The sequence below is a fragment of the Gekko japonicus genome, unplaced genomic scaffold, assembly GCF_001447785.1.
Source record: "Gekko japonicus isolate JY-2015 unplaced genomic scaffold, Gekko_japonicus_V1.1 scaffold1409, whole genome shotgun sequence".
NCBI lineage: Eukaryota > Metazoa > Chordata > Lepidosauria > Squamata > Gekkonidae > Gekko > Gekko japonicus.
In genome coordinates, this window is record NW_015172045.1 from 424046 (window position 1) to 442943 (window position 18898).

The 18898-nt window shown below is 48.3% G+C and overlaps 1 protein-coding gene across 2 annotated transcripts in view; it reads left to right on the plus strand.

Moving 5' to 3' along the window:
- The window catches only part of AAMDC (adipogenesis associated, Mth938 domain containing), a 21601-nt gene extending 3144 nt beyond the window's left edge, over positions 1-18457 (plus strand). Inside the window, exons 1-4 of one of the 2 annotated variants that reach the window (XM_015420716.1) lie at positions 1264-1283; positions 8967-9122; positions 15927-16022; positions 18228-18457. In XM_015420716.1, coding sequence (XP_015276202.1) covers positions 8991-9122; positions 15927-16022; positions 18228-18368 — 369 coding nt within the window. In that variant the 5' untranslated portion in view covers positions 1264-1283; positions 8967-8990 and the 3' untranslated portion in view covers positions 18369-18457. Of the gene's footprint in view, positions 1-1263; positions 1284-8966; positions 9123-15926; positions 16023-18227 lie in introns of those variants that run through there. The other variant, XM_015420715.1, reaches the window with a different exon arrangement.
- Positions 18458-18898: the final 441 nt, after the last annotated feature.

Below are 18898 nucleotides of genomic sequence, written 5' to 3' on the forward strand. Positions count from 1 at the left end.
TATAATTCCTTTAAGATAGGGGAGCCGTTGTCGGTCTGACGTAGAACAAGTAGATTCAAGTCTGGCAGCACCTCAGAAACCAACAAGAAGCTTTTGAGAGAGTTTGGAGAGCCAGTTTGGTGTAGTGGTTAGGAGTGCAGACTCTAAGCTGGGAGAACCGGGTTCGATTCCCCACTCCGCCACCTGCAGCTGCTGGTGTGACCCTGGGCCAGTCACAAGTTTTCTTAGAGCTGTTCTCTCAAGGGCTCTCAGCTCTCTGAGCCCCACCTACCTACCCCCTACCATAGTTCTCTCAGAGCTGTTCTTGAAAAAGAGCAGTTTCTGTCAGAGCTCTCTCAGCCCCACCTACCTCACAGGGTGTCTGTTATGGGGAGGGGAAGGGAAAGGAGATTGTAAGCTGCTCTGAGGCTCCTTCGGGTAGTGATGGGCGGGGTATAAATCCAATCTCCTCTTCTTCTTCATGTAAGAAACCGACAAGATTTGCAGGGTATACGTTTCGAGTGCCAAAGCTCCCTCTGAGAATTTTGACTCTCAAGGACATAAAGGATTCTAGCTCTGAATGGGGCAGAATAAAGGTGCTTTTTCATGAAGCAGTGGCAGATAATCTTTGGTTGAGTTCAGCCCCTCTGAACTCCAGTTGCTCTCGGCCTGACATTTGAAGCCCCAAATTGACATCCGTTTTCTTGCCAAGTTGGGGGAAGAGAATCTGCCGTTGGCTGGCCGGCTGTGGCGCTTTACTTCTGAGCGAGGTTGAGAGGTTAGCGTTGCGTTATTTGATCCTTTCTGTGACAGTCAGACGGTGTTCCTTACGGCTTGTTGTTGTTCAGTCGCACAGTCGAGTCCGACTCTTCACAACCCCACGGACCACATCGCCAGGCCCTCCGTCATCCTCCGGAGTTTGCTTAATTTCACGTTTGTTGCATCAATAACACTGTCTAACCACACCGTCCTTTGTCGTCGTCCCCGTCTTCTTTGACCTTCAGTCTTTCCCAGCATCAGGGTCTTCTCCAGTGAGTGCTCCCTTCTCATTCGGTGGCCAAAGTATTTGAGCTTCAGTTTCATTATCTGGCCTTCCAGGGAACAGTCAGGGTTGATTTCTTTTAGGATTGACTGATTTGATCTCCTTGCAGTCCAAGGGACTCTCAAGAGTCTTCTCCAGCACCGTAATTCAAGAAGAAGAGGAGGAGATTGGATTTATACCCCGCCCTTCACTACCCAAAGGCGTCTCAGAGCAGCTTACAAACTCCTTTCGCTTCCCCTCCCCACAACAGACACCCTGTGAGGTAGGTGGGGCTGAAAGAGCTCTGACAGAAACTGCTCTTTTTCAAGAACAGCTCTGAGAGAACTATGGCTTGCCTAAGGTCATCCAGCCAGGTGCAAGTGGAGGAGTGGGGAATCAAACCTGGTTCTCTCAGATTAGAGTCCGCGCACTTAACCACTACACCAAACTGGCTCTCAAAAAAATCTATTCTTCGGCGCTCGGCCTTCCTTATGGTCCAACTCTCGAAGACATACATTCCTTACAGCTGGGGACAGGAAAATCTGTTATCCAGAGATTTCTTTTTGAGAGACAGAGAAGTGGGTGTTTTTAATTACCCCCAGCCCCTTAAATGGTGACAGTAGTCTCTTTCCAAAGGATTTATTGTTGGGAAATGAACACAGTTTAAAGAATGGTTGGGGAGAGCGTATGCGCCTCAGACTGAAGCGCCAGGTGTACCCAAAGCGGAGCGATGAGTAATTCAAGCTGTTGAGTTTCGTGTTTTGAACGTCACTGGAAGGCCGCGCTGTTTGCCGTTGAAAAGAAACCACTCTTTTGGATCTGAGACCTGTGGAAGAACAATCGGTTACCCTTGCTGAGCGGCCGGCGCCTTCTCTGAAAGCTACACTCCACAGAAATCAGCAAGGCGCGCTACCAAACAATATGATGCCAGCTAGACATTGTATTTGGAGGAGGGGGCGTTCCAGGTTTGGAGCTGCAGAGAATCCTTTTAGCTAGTTTTAGGGAGTAGCTGTCTTGGTCTGCAGGACAACAGTTAGATTCGACCACATATGCACTTCAGAGACCAATGAGATTGTCGGGTTCATTATGGGTATGATCAGGGCTTTTTTTGTGGAAAAAGCCCAGCAGGAACTCATTAGCATAACAGGCCACACCCAACAGCAGAAATGTATTAGCATATTAGGCCACACCCCTGGCAGCACAGCTCATTAGCACATTAGGCCACACCCACATGTTACCAGAAGTGTGGTTATCCAGCCACACCCACCTTTTGCTCCTTATTCTGTTTACCTTGTTTGTTGTCAAAACCCAGGGCCTTTTTTTGTAGCAGGAACTCCTTTGCATGTTAGGCCACACACCCCTAATGTAGCCAATCCTAATGAGTTTCTGCTGTTGGGTGTGGCCTATTATGCTAATGAGTTCCTGCTGGGCGTGGCCAACTTGGGAGCCAGCCGGAACTCCGTTCCTGTGCGTTCCTGCCCCAAAATAGCCCTGGGTATAATCCACAAATGATAGTATTCGAGATTCTTGGCTTCTGTTTTGCCATTTTATTACAGCGTAACTATATTGCATTTTTAACATTGACTAACTCAGTGGAGAATTATGCCATCTGTTACCACTACACGGATAATTAGAAGCCCAGGCTAACTCGATCTAATCAGACCTCGGAAGCTAAACAGGGTCGGCACAGCTAGTTATTTGAATGGGCAACCGCCAAGGAATACCAGGGCCGTGATGCAGAGGCAGGCAAGGTCAAACCACCTCTGGAATGTCTCTTGCCTTAAAAAAAAAACAAGTCTAGCTCGCCACCTAGTGCTGCATAATGCTAAAAGAGGTAGAACTTCCAACTGCCAAACGATCTTAGGATTTCCTGGCTGTACTACACACACTGCCAAACAGTAATTAATTAAGTTAATTATATGAGTTCATACAGTTATTTTACTCAAGGATGAGCAGCTCACAAGCAAGGACCACTGTCTAAGAGGAAGCTTCCAGTCAGTTCAGCTTCCCAAATTTATGTATTTTTAAAATCGTCTCCTAACAATAGCTGTCTGACATGATAAGGGTGTACGTTCCTGGCGAACTAATGATCTTGTAATTCAAACACCGTGTAAAGGTAAAGGTCTCCCTTGCTCAAAAGCCAGTCGAATCCGCCTCTAGGGTTGCGGTGCTGATCTCCGTTTCAAAGCCGAAGAGCCAGCGCTGCCCGAAGACGTTTCCGCGGTCACGGGGCCGGCATGACTAAACACCAAGGCGCACGGAACGCTGTTACCTTCTCACTGAAGTGGTCCCTATTTATCTACATGCAATTTCTTGCTTTCGAACTGCTAGGTTGGCAGGAGCTGGAACTAGAGATGGGAGCTCACTCCATCATGCGGCACCCGGGTCTCGAACTGCTGAACTCCTCACTTTCCACAGCCTGCAGTTCAGTGTCTTAAGCACTTGAATATCTTCTTAAAATTATTTTAGGTTAAATTCTTGCTACTTTTAAAATCTTCAATATTAAAAATAGTGATTTACGAGTTTCTTATGAGAGTCCAGTGGTACCTTTAAGACTACAAAGTGTAATTCTGGGTATAAGCTTTCAGAATTAAACTCTGTTGGTCTCAAAGGTGTCACTGGACGCGAACTTCGTCCCGTAGCTTCACACCCGCACGGCTACCCACCTGAACCAAGTTTCTCATGCATATGAGCATCTGTTGGCCCTCCGCCGATACACCTTATCTTTGAGCTAGATCTTTGCGTCCGTGAAGTCGGACATTTTTGCCATTTTAAAACGCTTCTGCATCTGGGGCTTCACCGCGTAATATCCATTGATATGGTTTAGAACACGGGTCTCCAACACAGTGCACGTGGGCGCCATGGTGCCATTGACAACTTTCCTGGCACCCACCAAGTCTGTTCAGAACGTTGTCTGAAAAAAATCCCCTTCCGGGGGGCATAAAAACAAAACAACAAAAAACGTCAGGGCCAGGTAGAGCTTTTACCAGCAAGGCTTTTGATAGAAGAAGAGGAAGAAGAGGAGGAGGAGGAGATTGGATTTTTACCCCACCCTTCATTACCGAAAGGAGTCTCAGAGCGGCTTACAATCTCCTTTCCCTTCCCCTCCCCACAACAGACACCCTGTGAGGTAGGTGAGGTTGAGAGAGCTCTTTCGAGGACTGCCCTTGAGAGAACAGCTCTGAGAGAACTTGTGACTGAGCCAAGGTCACACCAGCAGCTACATGTGGAGGAGTGGGGAATCAAACCCGGTTCTTCCAGATTAGAGTCCGCGCGCTTATCCACTGCACCAAACATGCACCAATGGGCCATTGGCAATTTGATTGGGTGTGCAGATTTTGAAAAATGTTGCTTTGGCGGTAGCTGCCAAACCACAATGATCTTCGTTGCGTGACTGAAGGTAAGCTGCCGCTACCGTGTTGTGACTGGCTTCTGCCTCCTGTGGCAGCCATTTTGTGCCCGTGCCTGCACTGCTGTGTTAGAATTCCAAAGGCGCCCGCAGGCCCAAAAAGGTCTGGGATCCCAGGTTAGAAGGTTCTAAATCTACGAACGGCCATGTGATTATGTTACTCTACTGTTTCTTGCCCTTCTCCAAGGCTTCTTCTCTTCTGGGTCCCTACGCCTCCTTTTAGGCAGGTTTAGCAAACCCTGTTTCTGGTGTGCAGAAACATTCAAAAGGGGGGGGGGAACTCAACCCAAAAAGCTGCTATGAATCCACAAGGGTTAAGCTGACACTAAATATTATAAACATACAAAATTTATTCAGGTGTACATATTTTTAAAAAAACTTAGACTCATTAAAAATATTCACATTCAGACATGAAAAATTTTCCAAGATACATACATAGATGGGTTAGTGCTGTGCAACTGAACCAAACGCGTTTCGGCCCCAAAGGGCCTTCCTCAGTGGTCACAATCCAAAATACAAACTTGACATACATTCAAAAAAAGTTTTTTTTAACATCAGATGTTAAGTACATATGCAATAGAAGGCCAGATGTTGTATCCTTATATATTTATATGTATATTATTGTTGTATATGATAGGCCTCAGGTATAGCCAATTAAAGTCCACCAATACTTCTGGTAGCATAGATTTGCGTGAGTTGAATGTATGTCACTCCATCCTGTACAAATTCTGGTATAGGTTACTATACTGTCCACCATATATAGCATTACATTCAACTTACGCAAATCTATGCTACCAGATGTTTAAAAAAAACGTGCAGAAACATTCGCCATGATCTGTCCAGGTCAAGTTCAGGAACTAGCGGTGTTCTCTCTAAGCTGAGTGAGTGTGAGCCAGCTCACAGTTTTTTAGCCTCTGGCTTATTCATTTTTGTCTTCGCTCAGGAAGGACGGCTCCAGAGCAAACTCATCGATGCAGTAGCCTAATCGGTCGCTCACAGCTTTACTACTGGTAGCTCACAAAGTAGAATTTTTGTTCACAAGACTCCACAGCTTAGAGGGAACACTGAACTGTTCTGTATTTCTGGCCACATCTCTGTGTCCTGGATGACTCTAGTCAGGCCTGATTGAGGTATAGGCATGCACTTAAGAAGTCCTAGGAGTCTAGAGACCCAGTATGGTGTAGTGGTTAGGAGCGCGGACTCTAATTTGGGAGAACCGGGTTTGATTCCCCACTCCACCACATGCAGCTGCAGGAGTGACCTTGAGTCAGTCACAAGTTCTCTCAGAGCTGTTCTCTCAAGGGCAGTCCCCAAAAGAGCTGCCTCAGCCCCACCTACCTCACGGGCAATGTTCCCTCTAAGCTGTGGAGCCCTGTGAGCAAAAATTCTACTTTGTGAGCTATTGGCATTACAGTTGTGAGCAGGAGATTTGGCTGCTGCATAAATTAGTTTGTTCTGGAGCCATCCTTCCTGAGCTAAGACAAAAATGTGTGAGCCAGAGGCTAAAAAACTGTGAGCTAGCTCACACTAACTCAGCTTAGAGGGAACACTGCTCACGGGGTGTCTGTTGTGGGGAGGAGAAGGGAAAGGAGTTTGTAAGCCGCTCTGAGACTCCTTCAGGGAGTGAAAGGCGGGAGTATAAATCCAATCTCTTGTGCCAATCTCTTGTGCTAGTTATTCTTCCTATACTGGAATATTTTACTCCTAGCCCAGGGCAGCGTTCCTTCTAAGCTGAGTTAGTGTGAGCTAGCTCATAGTTTTTTAGCCCCTGGCTCACACATTTTCAACTTGTTCCTGCACTGTATCTTTAAAGAATGGCTAATTGTTGGTGTTCAGTCACACAGTCAAGTCCAACTCTTCGCGACCCCATGGACCAGATCACGCCAGGCCTTTCGGTCTTCCGCCGTCCTCTGAAGTTTGCTCAACTTCATGTTCGTTGCCTCAATGACGCTGTCTAACCATCTCATCCTTTGCCGTCCCCTTCTTCTTTGACTTTCAGTTTTTCCCAGCATCAGGGTCTTCTCCAGTGAGGGCTCCCTTCTCATTTGGTGGCCAAAGTATTTGAGCTTCAGCTTCAGTAATAAGAGGGTTTTTTTTTTGTAATTTCAAATAGAATCCTTGTGTGTATTCCTTCATTACAGTGTTTTTTCAGATTGAGTATACTACACATACTGTATTGCCGTTGTTTGTTGCACCAGCTGGATGCTGACAACCCTATGCATGGTAGTTGAAATCAGTTCTTCCCCGCCCCAGGTTTCTAAATGTTTGAATCCAATGATGCTGAAAGGCTGGGGTGTGGGGGGGCTACATAAGGCAGTGGGGGGGGAAATGCATGTGTGATAAAACGTAAAGGTTTCCTTTGCTCGCAAGCCGGTCAAATCTGACTCTAGGGGCCGGTGCTCATCTGTTTCCAAGCCAAAGAGTCAGCGCTGTCCGAATACATTTCTGTGGTCATGTGGCCGGCATGACTAAACGCCAAGGCGCACAGAATGCTGTTACCTTCCCACCGAAGTCGTACCTATTTATCTACTTGCAATTTCTTGCTTTCCGACTGCTAGGTTGGCAGGCGCTGGGGCCGGAGACGGGAGCTCACTCCATCACGCGGCACTCGGGTCTTGAACTGCCAAGCTACATACCTTCCGGTCTGCAGCTCAGCACCTTAACCTCTGAGCCACCGCAGCATGTCTGAGAGAACAGCAGTAACACAGACCTAGCTGACTGTGAAATAAACTTTGCAGAAAGCCCAGTGTTAGTTAATGTGTAACTGACTAGGGTTACCAGGTTTCTCCTGGCAAGTGGCCCGGGGTGGCGGGGTAGGGGGGGTATTTACCAGGAGAAAGAGATGGCCCCAGGCCAGGTTGCTGGTGTCACACGGGAAGTGACATCATCGAGAAGGGGTCGTGGCTCAGTGTTAGAGTCTCTGCCTGGCATGCAGAAGGTCCCAGGTTCAATCCCCGGCATCTCCAGTTCAAAGGACCAGGCAGGAGGGGATGTGAAAGACCTCTGCCTGAGACCCTGGAGAGCCATGGAGAAGGGCTGTGGCTCAGTGGCAGAGCATCTGCTTGGCATGCAGAAGGTCCCAGGTTCAATCCCCGGCATCTCCAGTTAGAAAGGACCGGGCTGGAGGTGACGTGAAAAAAACCCACCTGAGACTCTGAAGAGGTGCTGCTGGCTCGGGAGCCGCACGTGGCTCTTTCACACATATTGTGCGTCTCCCGCTAAATATCATTAGCAAACAAATATCATTGGACAAATAAATATCATTATCAATATCTGCCTTCCCCCCTTTTGTTATTATTTTTGGCAGTCTCATTTAATATTAATAAAAAGCAAATCTGCATATCTGCATAAAAAGCAAAGCAAATCTGCATATTTTCCCAATAAAACCCTGTGTGTAATATATGTTCGATATGTTCCGAGCACCGAAGAATAGATTCTTTTGAACTATGGTGCTGGAGAAGACTCTTGAGAGTCCCTTGGACTGCAAGGAGATCAAATCAGTCAATCCTAAAAGAAATCAACCCTGACTGTTCCCTGGAAGGCCAGATAATGAAACTGAAGCTCAAATACTTTGGCCACTCAATGAGAAGGGAGCCCTCACTGGAGAAGACCCTGATGCTGGGAAAGACTGAAGGTCAAAGAAGACGGGGACGGCAAAGGATGAGATGGTTAGACAGTGTCATCGATGCAACGAACATGAAGTTGAGCCAACTTCAGAGGACGGCGGAAGACAGGAAGGCCTGGCGGGATCTGGTCCATGGGGTCGCGAAGAGTCGGACTCGACTGTGCGACTGAACAACAACAACAATATCTGTTCATGTCTTGCGGCTCTCAAACATCTGATGTTTATTCTATGTGGCTCTTCTGTTAAGCAAGTTTGGCCACCCCTGGAGTAGACAATACTGACCTTGATGGGCCTAGGGTCTGATTCAGTATAAGGCAGCTTCATGTGTGTTCACATCAGCGATTTCTGGGTGACGCTCTAGTATTTGGACAGCTTCTATCATTGAGTTTTGGCCCAAATGCCAGAGCACCTCCCAGAAGTCACTGGTGTGATGACGTCACTTCCTGTGTGATGCCGGCCATGTGGCCTGGGCTTTCCTGTTTCTACTGGTAAGTCCCCCTGCTGGCCATCTGATCGGTGACTGGGGGGCCCCACCTCCATGGGGGGGGGGTCTCGCAACCCTATAACTGACCGTTTGAACCACTAGCTGTAGAGCAACGACAGGGAAACTAAGATTCCCCTCAGACTGTGTGAGAACATGCATGGATGTAATGCTGCTGGTTGATTTGTATTGTGCTGTCTGAATTTGCAGACAGTAAACTGAACAGGCTCCGTCTGCTTATGACCATCTGAACTGCCTGACCAAAAATTCGGTTCCCGGCTTGCAACTGGTGTGTAGAACACGAACCAAACTGGCAGGTGTTGGAGCATCGCTCCTCAAACTGCACAGCTGTTCCACTCTGTATCTTCGGGATACTTTGAAGCCAGCCCCTTGACTCCTTGCCACTTTTTTCTTTTTAACATGTGGATCTGCATTTTTTAAAATCTTTCAGGTATTTTTTCCCCTCCATCCGACAATGTCTTCCCCGGAAATCGCTTCCCTCTCTTGGGGCCGGATGACGGTGAAAGGCTGTTCCACGGCGTACAAGGACTGTAAAGTGTGGCCGGGAGGCAGCCGGACGTGGGATTGGAGAGAAACAGGCACAGACGTAGGTGTCTACATCACCCTTGCTTCACTCTTTGGGAGCCACTGTGCTCCCCGGATACTTACCTCTTACACTTCTATCCCTCCCTTCTGCTATGCTGATTAGGGTGGCTTTCATAGTTCCCCCGTTTCCTCCTCACAACAGTCCTGTAAGGCAGGTGAGGCTGAGAGTGAGTGACATATCCTGGACGTATGAGACTAGTAATTGACTGAGCACCACTGTTTCAAGTGTTGGATGTTTTTATTATGTTTTATATGTTTTTAATTATGGCACGGCTAATTACCCTGCCCTTGTTAGCCGCCCTGAGCCCACTGGGGAGGGCGGGATATAAATGTGAAAAATAAATAAATATAAATAAACAAACAAAGTTACCCAGCAAGCTTCCAAGGAAGAGCAGGGATTCAAACCAGGTCTCTGAGATCGGAGTCCAGCATTCGAACCAGCGCACGACGCTGGCTTTTGAAATATCAGACGATAACGCCCTGGCCTGGATAGCCCAGGCAAGCCCGATATTAAGAACATAAGAACATAAGAGATGCCAATGTTGGATCAGGCCAGTGGCCCAACCAGTCCAACACTCTGTGTCACACAGTGGCCAGAAATACCAGGTGCCATCAGGAGGTCCAGCAGTGGGGCCAGGACACTAGAAGCCCTCCCACTGTTGCCCCCCACCCCCAAGAATACAGAGCATCACTTGCCCCAGACATAAGAACATAAGAGAAGCCAATGTTGGATCAGGCCAAAGGCCCATCCAGTCCAACACTCTGTGTTACACAGTGGCCAGAAATACCAGGTGCCATCAGGAGGTCCAGCAGCGGGGCCAGAACTCCAGAAGCCCTCCCACTGTCGACCCCCCCCCCCAAGCACCAAGATGACAGAGCATCACTTGCCCCAGAGCCCCTATCTATACCTTGTGGCTAATAGCCACTGATGGACCTCTGCTCCATATGCTTATCTAATTCCCTTTTGAAGCCGTCCATGCTTGTAGATCTCGGAAGCTAAGCAGGGCTGACCCAGGAAAGTACTTGGAAGAGAGACCTCCAAGGAATACCAAGGCTGGGCTGCAGAGGCAGGAAAATATCAAGCCACCTCTCTGAAACGACTCCCAGCCCCACGAGGGATCGCCAGAAGTCAATGACTTCCAGGCATGCAAGCGCGTACGCACACACACACAAGAAATATCATACTACAACTGACCGCCATGCACCTTTTATATTTGTTTATTTCCATCATTTGCATCCTGTGTTGCCCCCCACTGGGGGACCCAAAGCGGTTTACATTGTTCTCCTACTCCTCCGTTTTCTCCTCGCGACAACCTTGCAAGGTAGGTCAGGGCGAGCATGTGCGGGGATTCCTAGATCTAGTCCGACACTAACCGTTACATAGGGATGCCAACCTTCAGGTGGTGACTGGAGATCTCCCATTGTTACAACGGATCTCCAGGCGACAGAGATCAGTTCCCCTGAAGAAAAGGGCTGCTTTGAAAGGTGGACTCTGTGGCAGTAGATCTTACTGAAGTCCCTCCCCAACCCCCCCCTCCCTTTTGGGGTCTCCTTTCATGTCCTGAACTAGTTCCTTCACCTTTCTGATCGGTAAACTCTGTCACTCCAGGGGCACAACTGTTGTGTATGGTCATTTTGTTGAATGGGCAGCAATGGGTGAATTGGGACCAGGACCCTGAAGAGAGGAGAAGACGAGATTGGATTTATACCTCACCCTTCACTCGAAGTCTCAGAGCGGCTTACAATCTCCTTTCCCTTCCCGTCCCCACAACAGACACCCTGTGAGGTAAAACAAGAAGAAGAAGAGATGGGATTTATACCCCACCCTTCACTACCCGAAGGAGTCTCAGAGCGGCTTACAAACTCCTTTCTCTTCCCCTCCCCACAACAGACACCCTGTGAGGTAAAACAAGAAGAAGAAGAGATGGGATTTATACCCCACCCTTCACTACCCGAAGGAGTCTCAGAGCGGCTTACAAACTCCTTTCTCTTCCCCTCCCCACAACAGACACCCTGTGAGGTAAAACAAGAAGAAGAAGAGATGGGATTTATACCCCACCCTTCACTACCCGAAGGAGTCTCAGAGCGGCTTACAAACTCCTTTCTCTTCCCCTCCCCACAACAGACACCCTGTGAGGTCGGTGGGGCTGAGAGAGCTCTTTTGAGGACTGCTCTTGAGAGAACAGCTCTGAGAGAACTTGTGACTGACCCAAGGTCACCCAGCTGGCTGCATGTGGAGGAGTGAGGACTCAAACCCAGTTCTCCCAGACCAGAGTCCGCGCTCCTAACCACTACACCAAACTGGCTCTCGCTTGCAACCTGCGAAGAACACCCCGCTGTTCCCCTTCCCAGTCCATCATCTCCCCACACCTTGATTGTGCCCGGTAGAGGACAAAATGGCGGGAGGCTCGAAACGAAAAGGCTGCCATGACTGGTATGAGGGAACATCGTGTATCGGATGCAGTTTGCAAGCGAAAGCAGGAAAGGGACTCTCGGGGGCCGTTACTGTGCGCAGTCTGTCATGGGCAGCGCTAACTTATGGTTCTGCGGCTCTTCAAGCGTGCGCTCCCAACGTGGAGCACAGTTGAGGTATGAAATCGGGTTCCTCCGAGGGAGCCGCCTTCCTCTTTGAGAAGCCAATTTCTAATCTCCAGGGAGGAAACATTCCTTTCCGGGGCTGAGGCTGGGGATTAGAAATCCACACAGTGGCAAACCGGCACCCTCATATCAGAGCTGTGTGTGGGGAAGATGAATTCCCTGCCGAGAAAACATCCATTCCGGCCTTGGCATCAACGGGCAATATTTGTGCTGTTTGTATTTCATTGCAGAGTCGACATTCAGAATCCTGATTTTTTTAGATGTTTTGTTTAAAGGACTGTACGTTTCCCTGCGAGCTCATAAAAATTCCGAGTGAAGCCCCGGGGTTGCAGGGGGGGGGGATCACGGAAGGGGAAAGCTATGCAGACTGAGGCGGACTTTCCCACATGTATTCAAAATGACTTCCTCCCCACCTTTCTCACGAGTAGGGATCCCAGCTCTGGGTTGGGAAATACCTGGAGATTTAGGGGGTAAACCTGAGTAGGACAGGGTCTGGGGAGGGGAGAGCCCTCGGCAGGGTATAACGCCACAGAGTCCAGCCTCCAAAGTGGCCATTTTCTCCAGAGGAACTGATCTCTGTAGCCTGGGGGCTCAGTTGCCACAGCAGGAGATCTCCCGGCCATACCTGGAAGCTAACAAAAAACAACTACTACTACTTTATTTTTCCCCACCATGTAAATTTGAACAGAACTTTGCTCATAACTAAAGACATCGTTCATATTTTCTTCTGATTCGGCTGTTATGTCTGTGTGGTTTATTTATTGTATTCTTCCATCCATTTATGAAACCTTGACAATGTGTTCTCAAATTTTTGTTCGTTTTGTCCTCTCAAAATTAAAGTTAGTTTGTCCATCTCTGCAGTTTCAGGTATCTTATTTAAGATTTCTTCTTTTGAAGGTACTTCATTCTTCCTCCAGTGTTTGGCATATAATATTCTTGCAGCTCTCACTACATGTATGATAAGATGAGAATCTTGCTTTTTACAATTTCCTGGTAATACATTAAATAAAAACAATTCTGGTATATAAGGTATAGTTCATTTTAATGTTTTTTGTAAACATTCATGAATCCAGGACCAATATTTTTTATCTCTATCCCATGTCCACCGCATATGAAAGAAAGAACCAACATTTTTTGGCACTTCCAGCAATCATTTGGTAGGTCAGGATAAAATTTTGCTAATTTATCTGGAGTAATATGCCATCTATAAAACATTTTATAAATATACTAAGCCCTTTCAGTGGAGTAAACAATATTCCAAAAGATTTCTGTGTCATAATATAAACTTGGCCGTGGAGACCTCCCAGGAATACCAGGGCCCTGACACAGAGGCAGGCAATAGTAAGCCCCATCTCTGAAACGTCCAAGCCCCACCGGGGGTCACCAGAAATCACCATGACTTCCAGGCAAAAGCGCGCGTGCACACACACACGGAAACACAAATGTCTATGTGTAGGGTTATCTGTATATTCTCCACAATTAGGCTTGCCGATATCCGGGAGGCTCCAGCCACAAATGGACCACAGTGACTCAACCAAGGTTGTACTCCACCAATGTTCACTGAGAAAAATTGATTCAAGTCCAATTAAAGGTAAAGGTGCCCTTGCTTGAAAGCCAGTCGAATCCGACTCTAAGGTTGCGGTGCTCATCTCCATTTCCAAGCCGAAGAGCCAGTGCTGTCCGAAGACATTTCCGTGGTCATGTGGCCGGCATGACTAACCACCAAGGCGCACGGAACGCTGTTACCTTCCCACCAAAGTGGTACCTATTTATCTACTTGCAATTTCCTGCTTTTGAACTGCTAGGTTGGCAGGAATCAAGTCCAATTACAGACCACAAATTTTCTGCTGCTTCTTTTTGTTTCTTTATTTTACATCATGCAGTGCTGCTGCTGCTGCTCCCAACGATTGTCATGCGACCAGAGGTGATTTCATAGAAAAAGAGGTGAAGGAGCTCATTAGCATGACTTATTTGCATATGCCACACCCCCTGACATCACCGAAAGTGTGTCAGAAGGCAACACCCACCGCTCAGGCTCCACTGGACTGTTTTGGATTGCTAGCTATTGGGGGGGGGGAACGTGCAGATCCGTCCTCGCATAGGAGGGTGAGCTTGTACCTGCATAAAACGTGGTCTTAAAGGTGCCACTGGAATGTTTTGGATTGCTGATCTGCCCTCACGCAGATCTGTGCAGAGAGAGGGAGACATGGAAAGAAGGAAGGAGAGAAGGAAAGGAGGAGAGAAAGAAAAAAGGAGGAAAACAAAGAAATCAAGAAAAGGAGGAAAAGAAGGAGGGAGAGAAGGAGCAGGGGGCGGGGCTTGTTGCATGTGCCCACCCCCTGGACTCTTTACTGCCGGAGCTCTGCTCCTGTGCGCTCCTGCAGGAAATGACCCCTGCATGCGACTACAGATTTCCCAGGTAAACAATCTGTTTCCCTCGATGCTTCCTCAGGTCGCTTTATACTTGGAGCCCATGCTCTACGTCTGCTGCTCAGAATTAATCTTGTATTTTCTTGGCATCTGCTGGCTCTCATGAAACAGATTGTTTACCTGGGGAACCTGTAGTCGCATGACAATTGTCGGAAGTGGCGGCAGCAGCACTGCATGATGTGAAGTACAGAAACAAAAAGAAGAAGAAGCAAATCTGTGGACTGTAATTGGACTTGGATCAATTTTTCACAGTGAACATTGGTGGAGTGCAACCTCCAGGGGGCGGCTGGAGAGCGCCTGGGATTGACAGCTGATCTACAAGGGACAGGGATCCGTTCCCCTGGAGAAAGGGGCCGCTTTGGAAGGTGGCGGGTGTGCCGTTATGCCCCATTGAAGTTCCTTCCCTCCCCAAGCCCCGCCCTCCTTGGGCAACACTCCCAAAATCTCCAGACGTTTCCCAACCCAAAGCTGGCGACCCTGTGGAGTCAGTAATTTTGTACCAGGATGACCCAAATTCTGCAACAAGAAGCAGAGTTCTGCAATATAGGCAGTTAACCTATATTGTCAGTTTGGTGTCGTGGTTAAGTGCGCGGACCCTAATCTGGGAGAACCGGGTTTGATTCCCCACTCCTCCACTTGCACCTGGCTGGATTACCTTGGGCAAGCCATAGTTCTGATAAGAGCTGTTCTCGAAAAAGAGCAGTTTCTGTCAAAGAGCAGTTTCTGTCAAGAGCTCTCTCAGCCCTGCCTACCTCACAGGGTGTCTGTTGTGGGGAGGGGAAGGGAAAGGAGTTTGTAAGCCGCTCTAAGACTCCTTTGGGTAGTGAAGGGCGGGGTATAAATCCAATCTCTTCTTCTTCTTCTTCTTCTTTTACCTCACAGGGTGTCTGTTGTGGGGAGGGGAAGGGAAAGGAGTTTGTAAGCCGCTCTGAGACTCCTTTGGGGAGTGAAGGGCGGGGTATAAATCCAATCTCTTCTCTCTTCTTCTTTTACCTCACAGGGTGTCTGTTGTGGGGAGGGGAAGGGAAAGGAGTTTGTAAGCCGCTCTGAGACTCCTTTGGGTAGTGAAGGGCGGGGTATAAATCCAATCTCTTCTCTCTTCTTCTTTTACCTCACAGGGTGTCTGTTGTGGGGAGGGGGAGGGAAAGGAGTTTGTAAGCCGCTCTGAGACTCCTTTGGGTAGTGAAGGGCGGGGTATAAATCCAATCTCTTCTCTCTTCTTCTTTTACCTCACAGGGTGTCTGTTGTGGGGAGGGGAAGGGAAAGGAGTTTGTAAGCCGCTCTGAGACTCCTTTGGGGAGGGAAGGGCGGAGTATAAATCCAATCTGTTCTTTTTCTAAAGTACTCCTGGACTCTTACTCTTTTCTGCTGCTACAGACAGACTAACACGGCTACCCATCTTGATCTGTCAATTCTTCAAAACACTAGAAATTTACTTGTTGCTTCTTCTTTTTTTAAGGAAATGGAACCTGAGCTTCCTGGGAGGCCGATTTCTGCTGCCAGTACCACGTTCTCCAGCTTTTATGTTTCAGAAACAAGGCACACACACACATAAACCGAGCCTTGTATATATAACACTGTGACACAATCACCCAGCCGATGCCATATTTTTGTGTGTGATGGCATACGTTCAAGCTCTGTCATTCTGAAACTGGAAAAGGGGCTTGCTTAAGTCATGTCATAGGACTTCCCCACCCCCACCCCTGCCGCCGTGACTAAAACGCAGGGCTGGGATCCACATCGGTGGCTGACTTCTGTCTTACTCTTTTGAACGCAGCATTTCCCTGGCGTGCAGCCGGCCGACGTTGAAGAAGTCGTTCAGAAGGGCGCGAAAACCTTAGTGATCGGCCGCGGCATGAGTGAAGCCCTGCAGGTAATTGTGGCAGAGGGCCGGGAGCCTGGCAAGCAACATTGCCATGTTTCGTGGCATCAGAATCTAAGGACATAAGAGAAGCCACGTTGGATCGGGCCAGTGGTCTATCCAATCCAGCGCTCCGTGTCACACAGTGGCCAAAACCCAGGTGCCACCAGGAGGTCCACCAGCAGGGCCAGAACTCCAGAAGCCCTTCCACTGTGGCCCCCCAAGCACCAAGAAGACAGAGCACCACTGCCCCAAACATAAGAACATAAGAGAAGCCAGTGTTGGATCAGGCCAATGGCCCATCCAGTCCAACACTCTGTGTCACACAGTGGCCAAAAACCAGGTGCCACCAGGAGGTCCACCAGCGGGGCCAGAACTCCAGAAGCCCTCCCACTGTTGCCCCCCCCCCAGCACCAAGAATACAGAGCATCACTGCCCCAGACATAAGAACATAAGAGAAGCCATGTTGGATCAGGCCAATGGCCCATCCAATCCAATACTCTGTGTCACACAGTAGCCAAAACCCAGGTTCTACCAGCAGGGCCAGAACTCCAGAACGCCCCCCCCCCCAGCACCAAGAATACAGAGCATCAATGCCCCAGCCATAAGAACATAAGAGAAGCTATGTTGGATCACAAGACTCCATGGCGTGGAGGGAGCATTGTTTGGAGGGAGGGCTGAGGTTCCTCACCTGCTCAAACCCTGTCCCTCTCTAGGTTCTACCCCCAAATCTCGAGGAATTTCTCAACATGGAGTTGGCAATTCTGGACCCAGGCTTGTACGGAGTGTAGCATTTTGTAGTGGTTAAGAGCAGGGGGACTCTAATCTGAAGAACTGGGTTCAATTCCCCACTCTTCCTCCATGCAAACCCTGCTAGGTGTCCAAGACCTTGGTTTCATTTCAGTTTGTCCTGCCATAATTTCTCCATGCCCCATAGCAGGATTGACAGCTCCAGGCTGAGAAATTCCTGGGGATTTGGCAGGGGGCAGTGCGGAGGGGACAATTTGGAGAGGGGTTTCGCCTAGGATCTATGGTGTACAGGCCTGCAGCCAGGATTTTGTGGCTTGTGGGGGAGATTTTTTTTTTCTTCTGGCGGGGCTGAAGTTCTCAGTGCAGAAAGAAAAGCCAGAATTCTGAGGATTCTGACTCAGCTACTCTTCTCTCTCTGAGTCTTCTCAAGATGCCTGTTCTACATAAATGTTCTTATGCTCGCAATCACCCTTAGCCTATTAGCCATTTAGCCAATAGAAAGCTATTCCCAGGCTAGATCTCTAAATTGCAAGCTGTCGACCGCTTGAGATGACAGTTCTCAGCTGCTGCAAGTTAATCACTTCTGCCAGCCTAAGCGACAATTCTGAGAACAAGCCGGCAGGTCGGTGGGGTGATGACTTCTATAGTCAAGAAAGCTAACACTTGGGCAGAGAAACTCTCTTCGTTTTCTTAATTTTTATTTATTAGATTTTCTTGTTTATACAATACAAACAAATCCGCATTCCAAATACAGTTCGAGTCTATTAAGTTCTCTTTTTTCTATCCATTCGTATACTCTCGACCATTTCTTCAAATAAACTTTATCATCTTTATCTCGCAATGACATGTTTAATTTATCCATTTCTGCTAAGTTCAAATTTTTATTAGTTATTTCTCCTTCGCCGGGTATTTTTTCAAATTTCCACTTTTTTGCAAAAAGAATTCTGGCAGATGTAATTATTACGATTATCAAACATTTGTTCATATATCTTTTGTCTTTGGGCAGAATCTGGTCAAGGAGACCAGATTCTTGACACTGAGTTAGAAGGGATCCTAGAGGTCACCTACTCCAACCCCCTTGCTCAGTGCGGGAATTAGTCAACTACAGCACACCACTCTGCTTAAAGGAGTGCACGCCTTTAAAAATGTTTTAAAATGACTGGGGAAAAGCATTTACAGGAGAAATTCTTGTGGGGCTGTGCCCTTAAGAAAGGGGGCAGGCCCCCCCCAAATCCCACCTTATCTGTGGGCCTGATGGTGTACCATAGCCTTTGCCCTGTGAAGCTACCATTTTCTGCAGGGGAACTGACCTGTATAGTACCTGTGTAGTCTGGAGATCAGTTGTAATTCCAGGAGAACTCCAGGGCTGGGCTGGATCTTGGCAACCCCACCCCATAGAGGGCTTCACCCCAAGATGTTTTTCTACTTCAGTAACTAAATCTGTGTCCCTCTCCCCTCCCTTTCAAGGTGCCATCCTCCACCGTGGACTATCTCAAGAAACACGGGATCGACGTACGAGTCCTGCAGACGGAGGCGGCCGTGAAGGAGTACAACGCTCTGGCCCTGCAAGGGGTTAAAGTGGGCGGCGTCTTCCATTCCACCTGTTAGAGCGAGAGGGACCGCCCCACTTCCCACCGTCTTGTGCCTTTGGCTGAATTAAAGAGACCCCCACTGGGGGTAGCGCAACAGTTTCTCGGATTCTTTTCCGTTTGAAGCACAAAATGCAAAATGCGTCGTTTCACAGTTGTAAGAAAAACAATTTATAATTGCAAAAAATAGGGGGTCAAATCGTAGTAGGTAGGATTAACCAATAGAAGTAGCAAAAGGTAAGCCATTGATCATCCTTTTTCTTAACCCTGTGAGCCAGTTTGGTGTAGTGGTTAGGAACGCGGACTCTAATCTGGGAGAACTGGGTTTGATTCCCCACACCTCCACATGCAGCAGCTGGTGTGGCCTTGGGTCAGTCACAAGTTCTCCCGGAGCTGTTCTCTCACGAACAGTCCTCGAAAGAGCTCTCTCAGCCCCACCCACCTCACAGGGTGTCTGTTGTGGGGAGGGGAAGGGAAAGGAGTTTGTAAGCTGCTCTGAGACACCTTTCGGTAGTGAAGGGCGAGGTATAAATCCAATCTCCTCCTCCT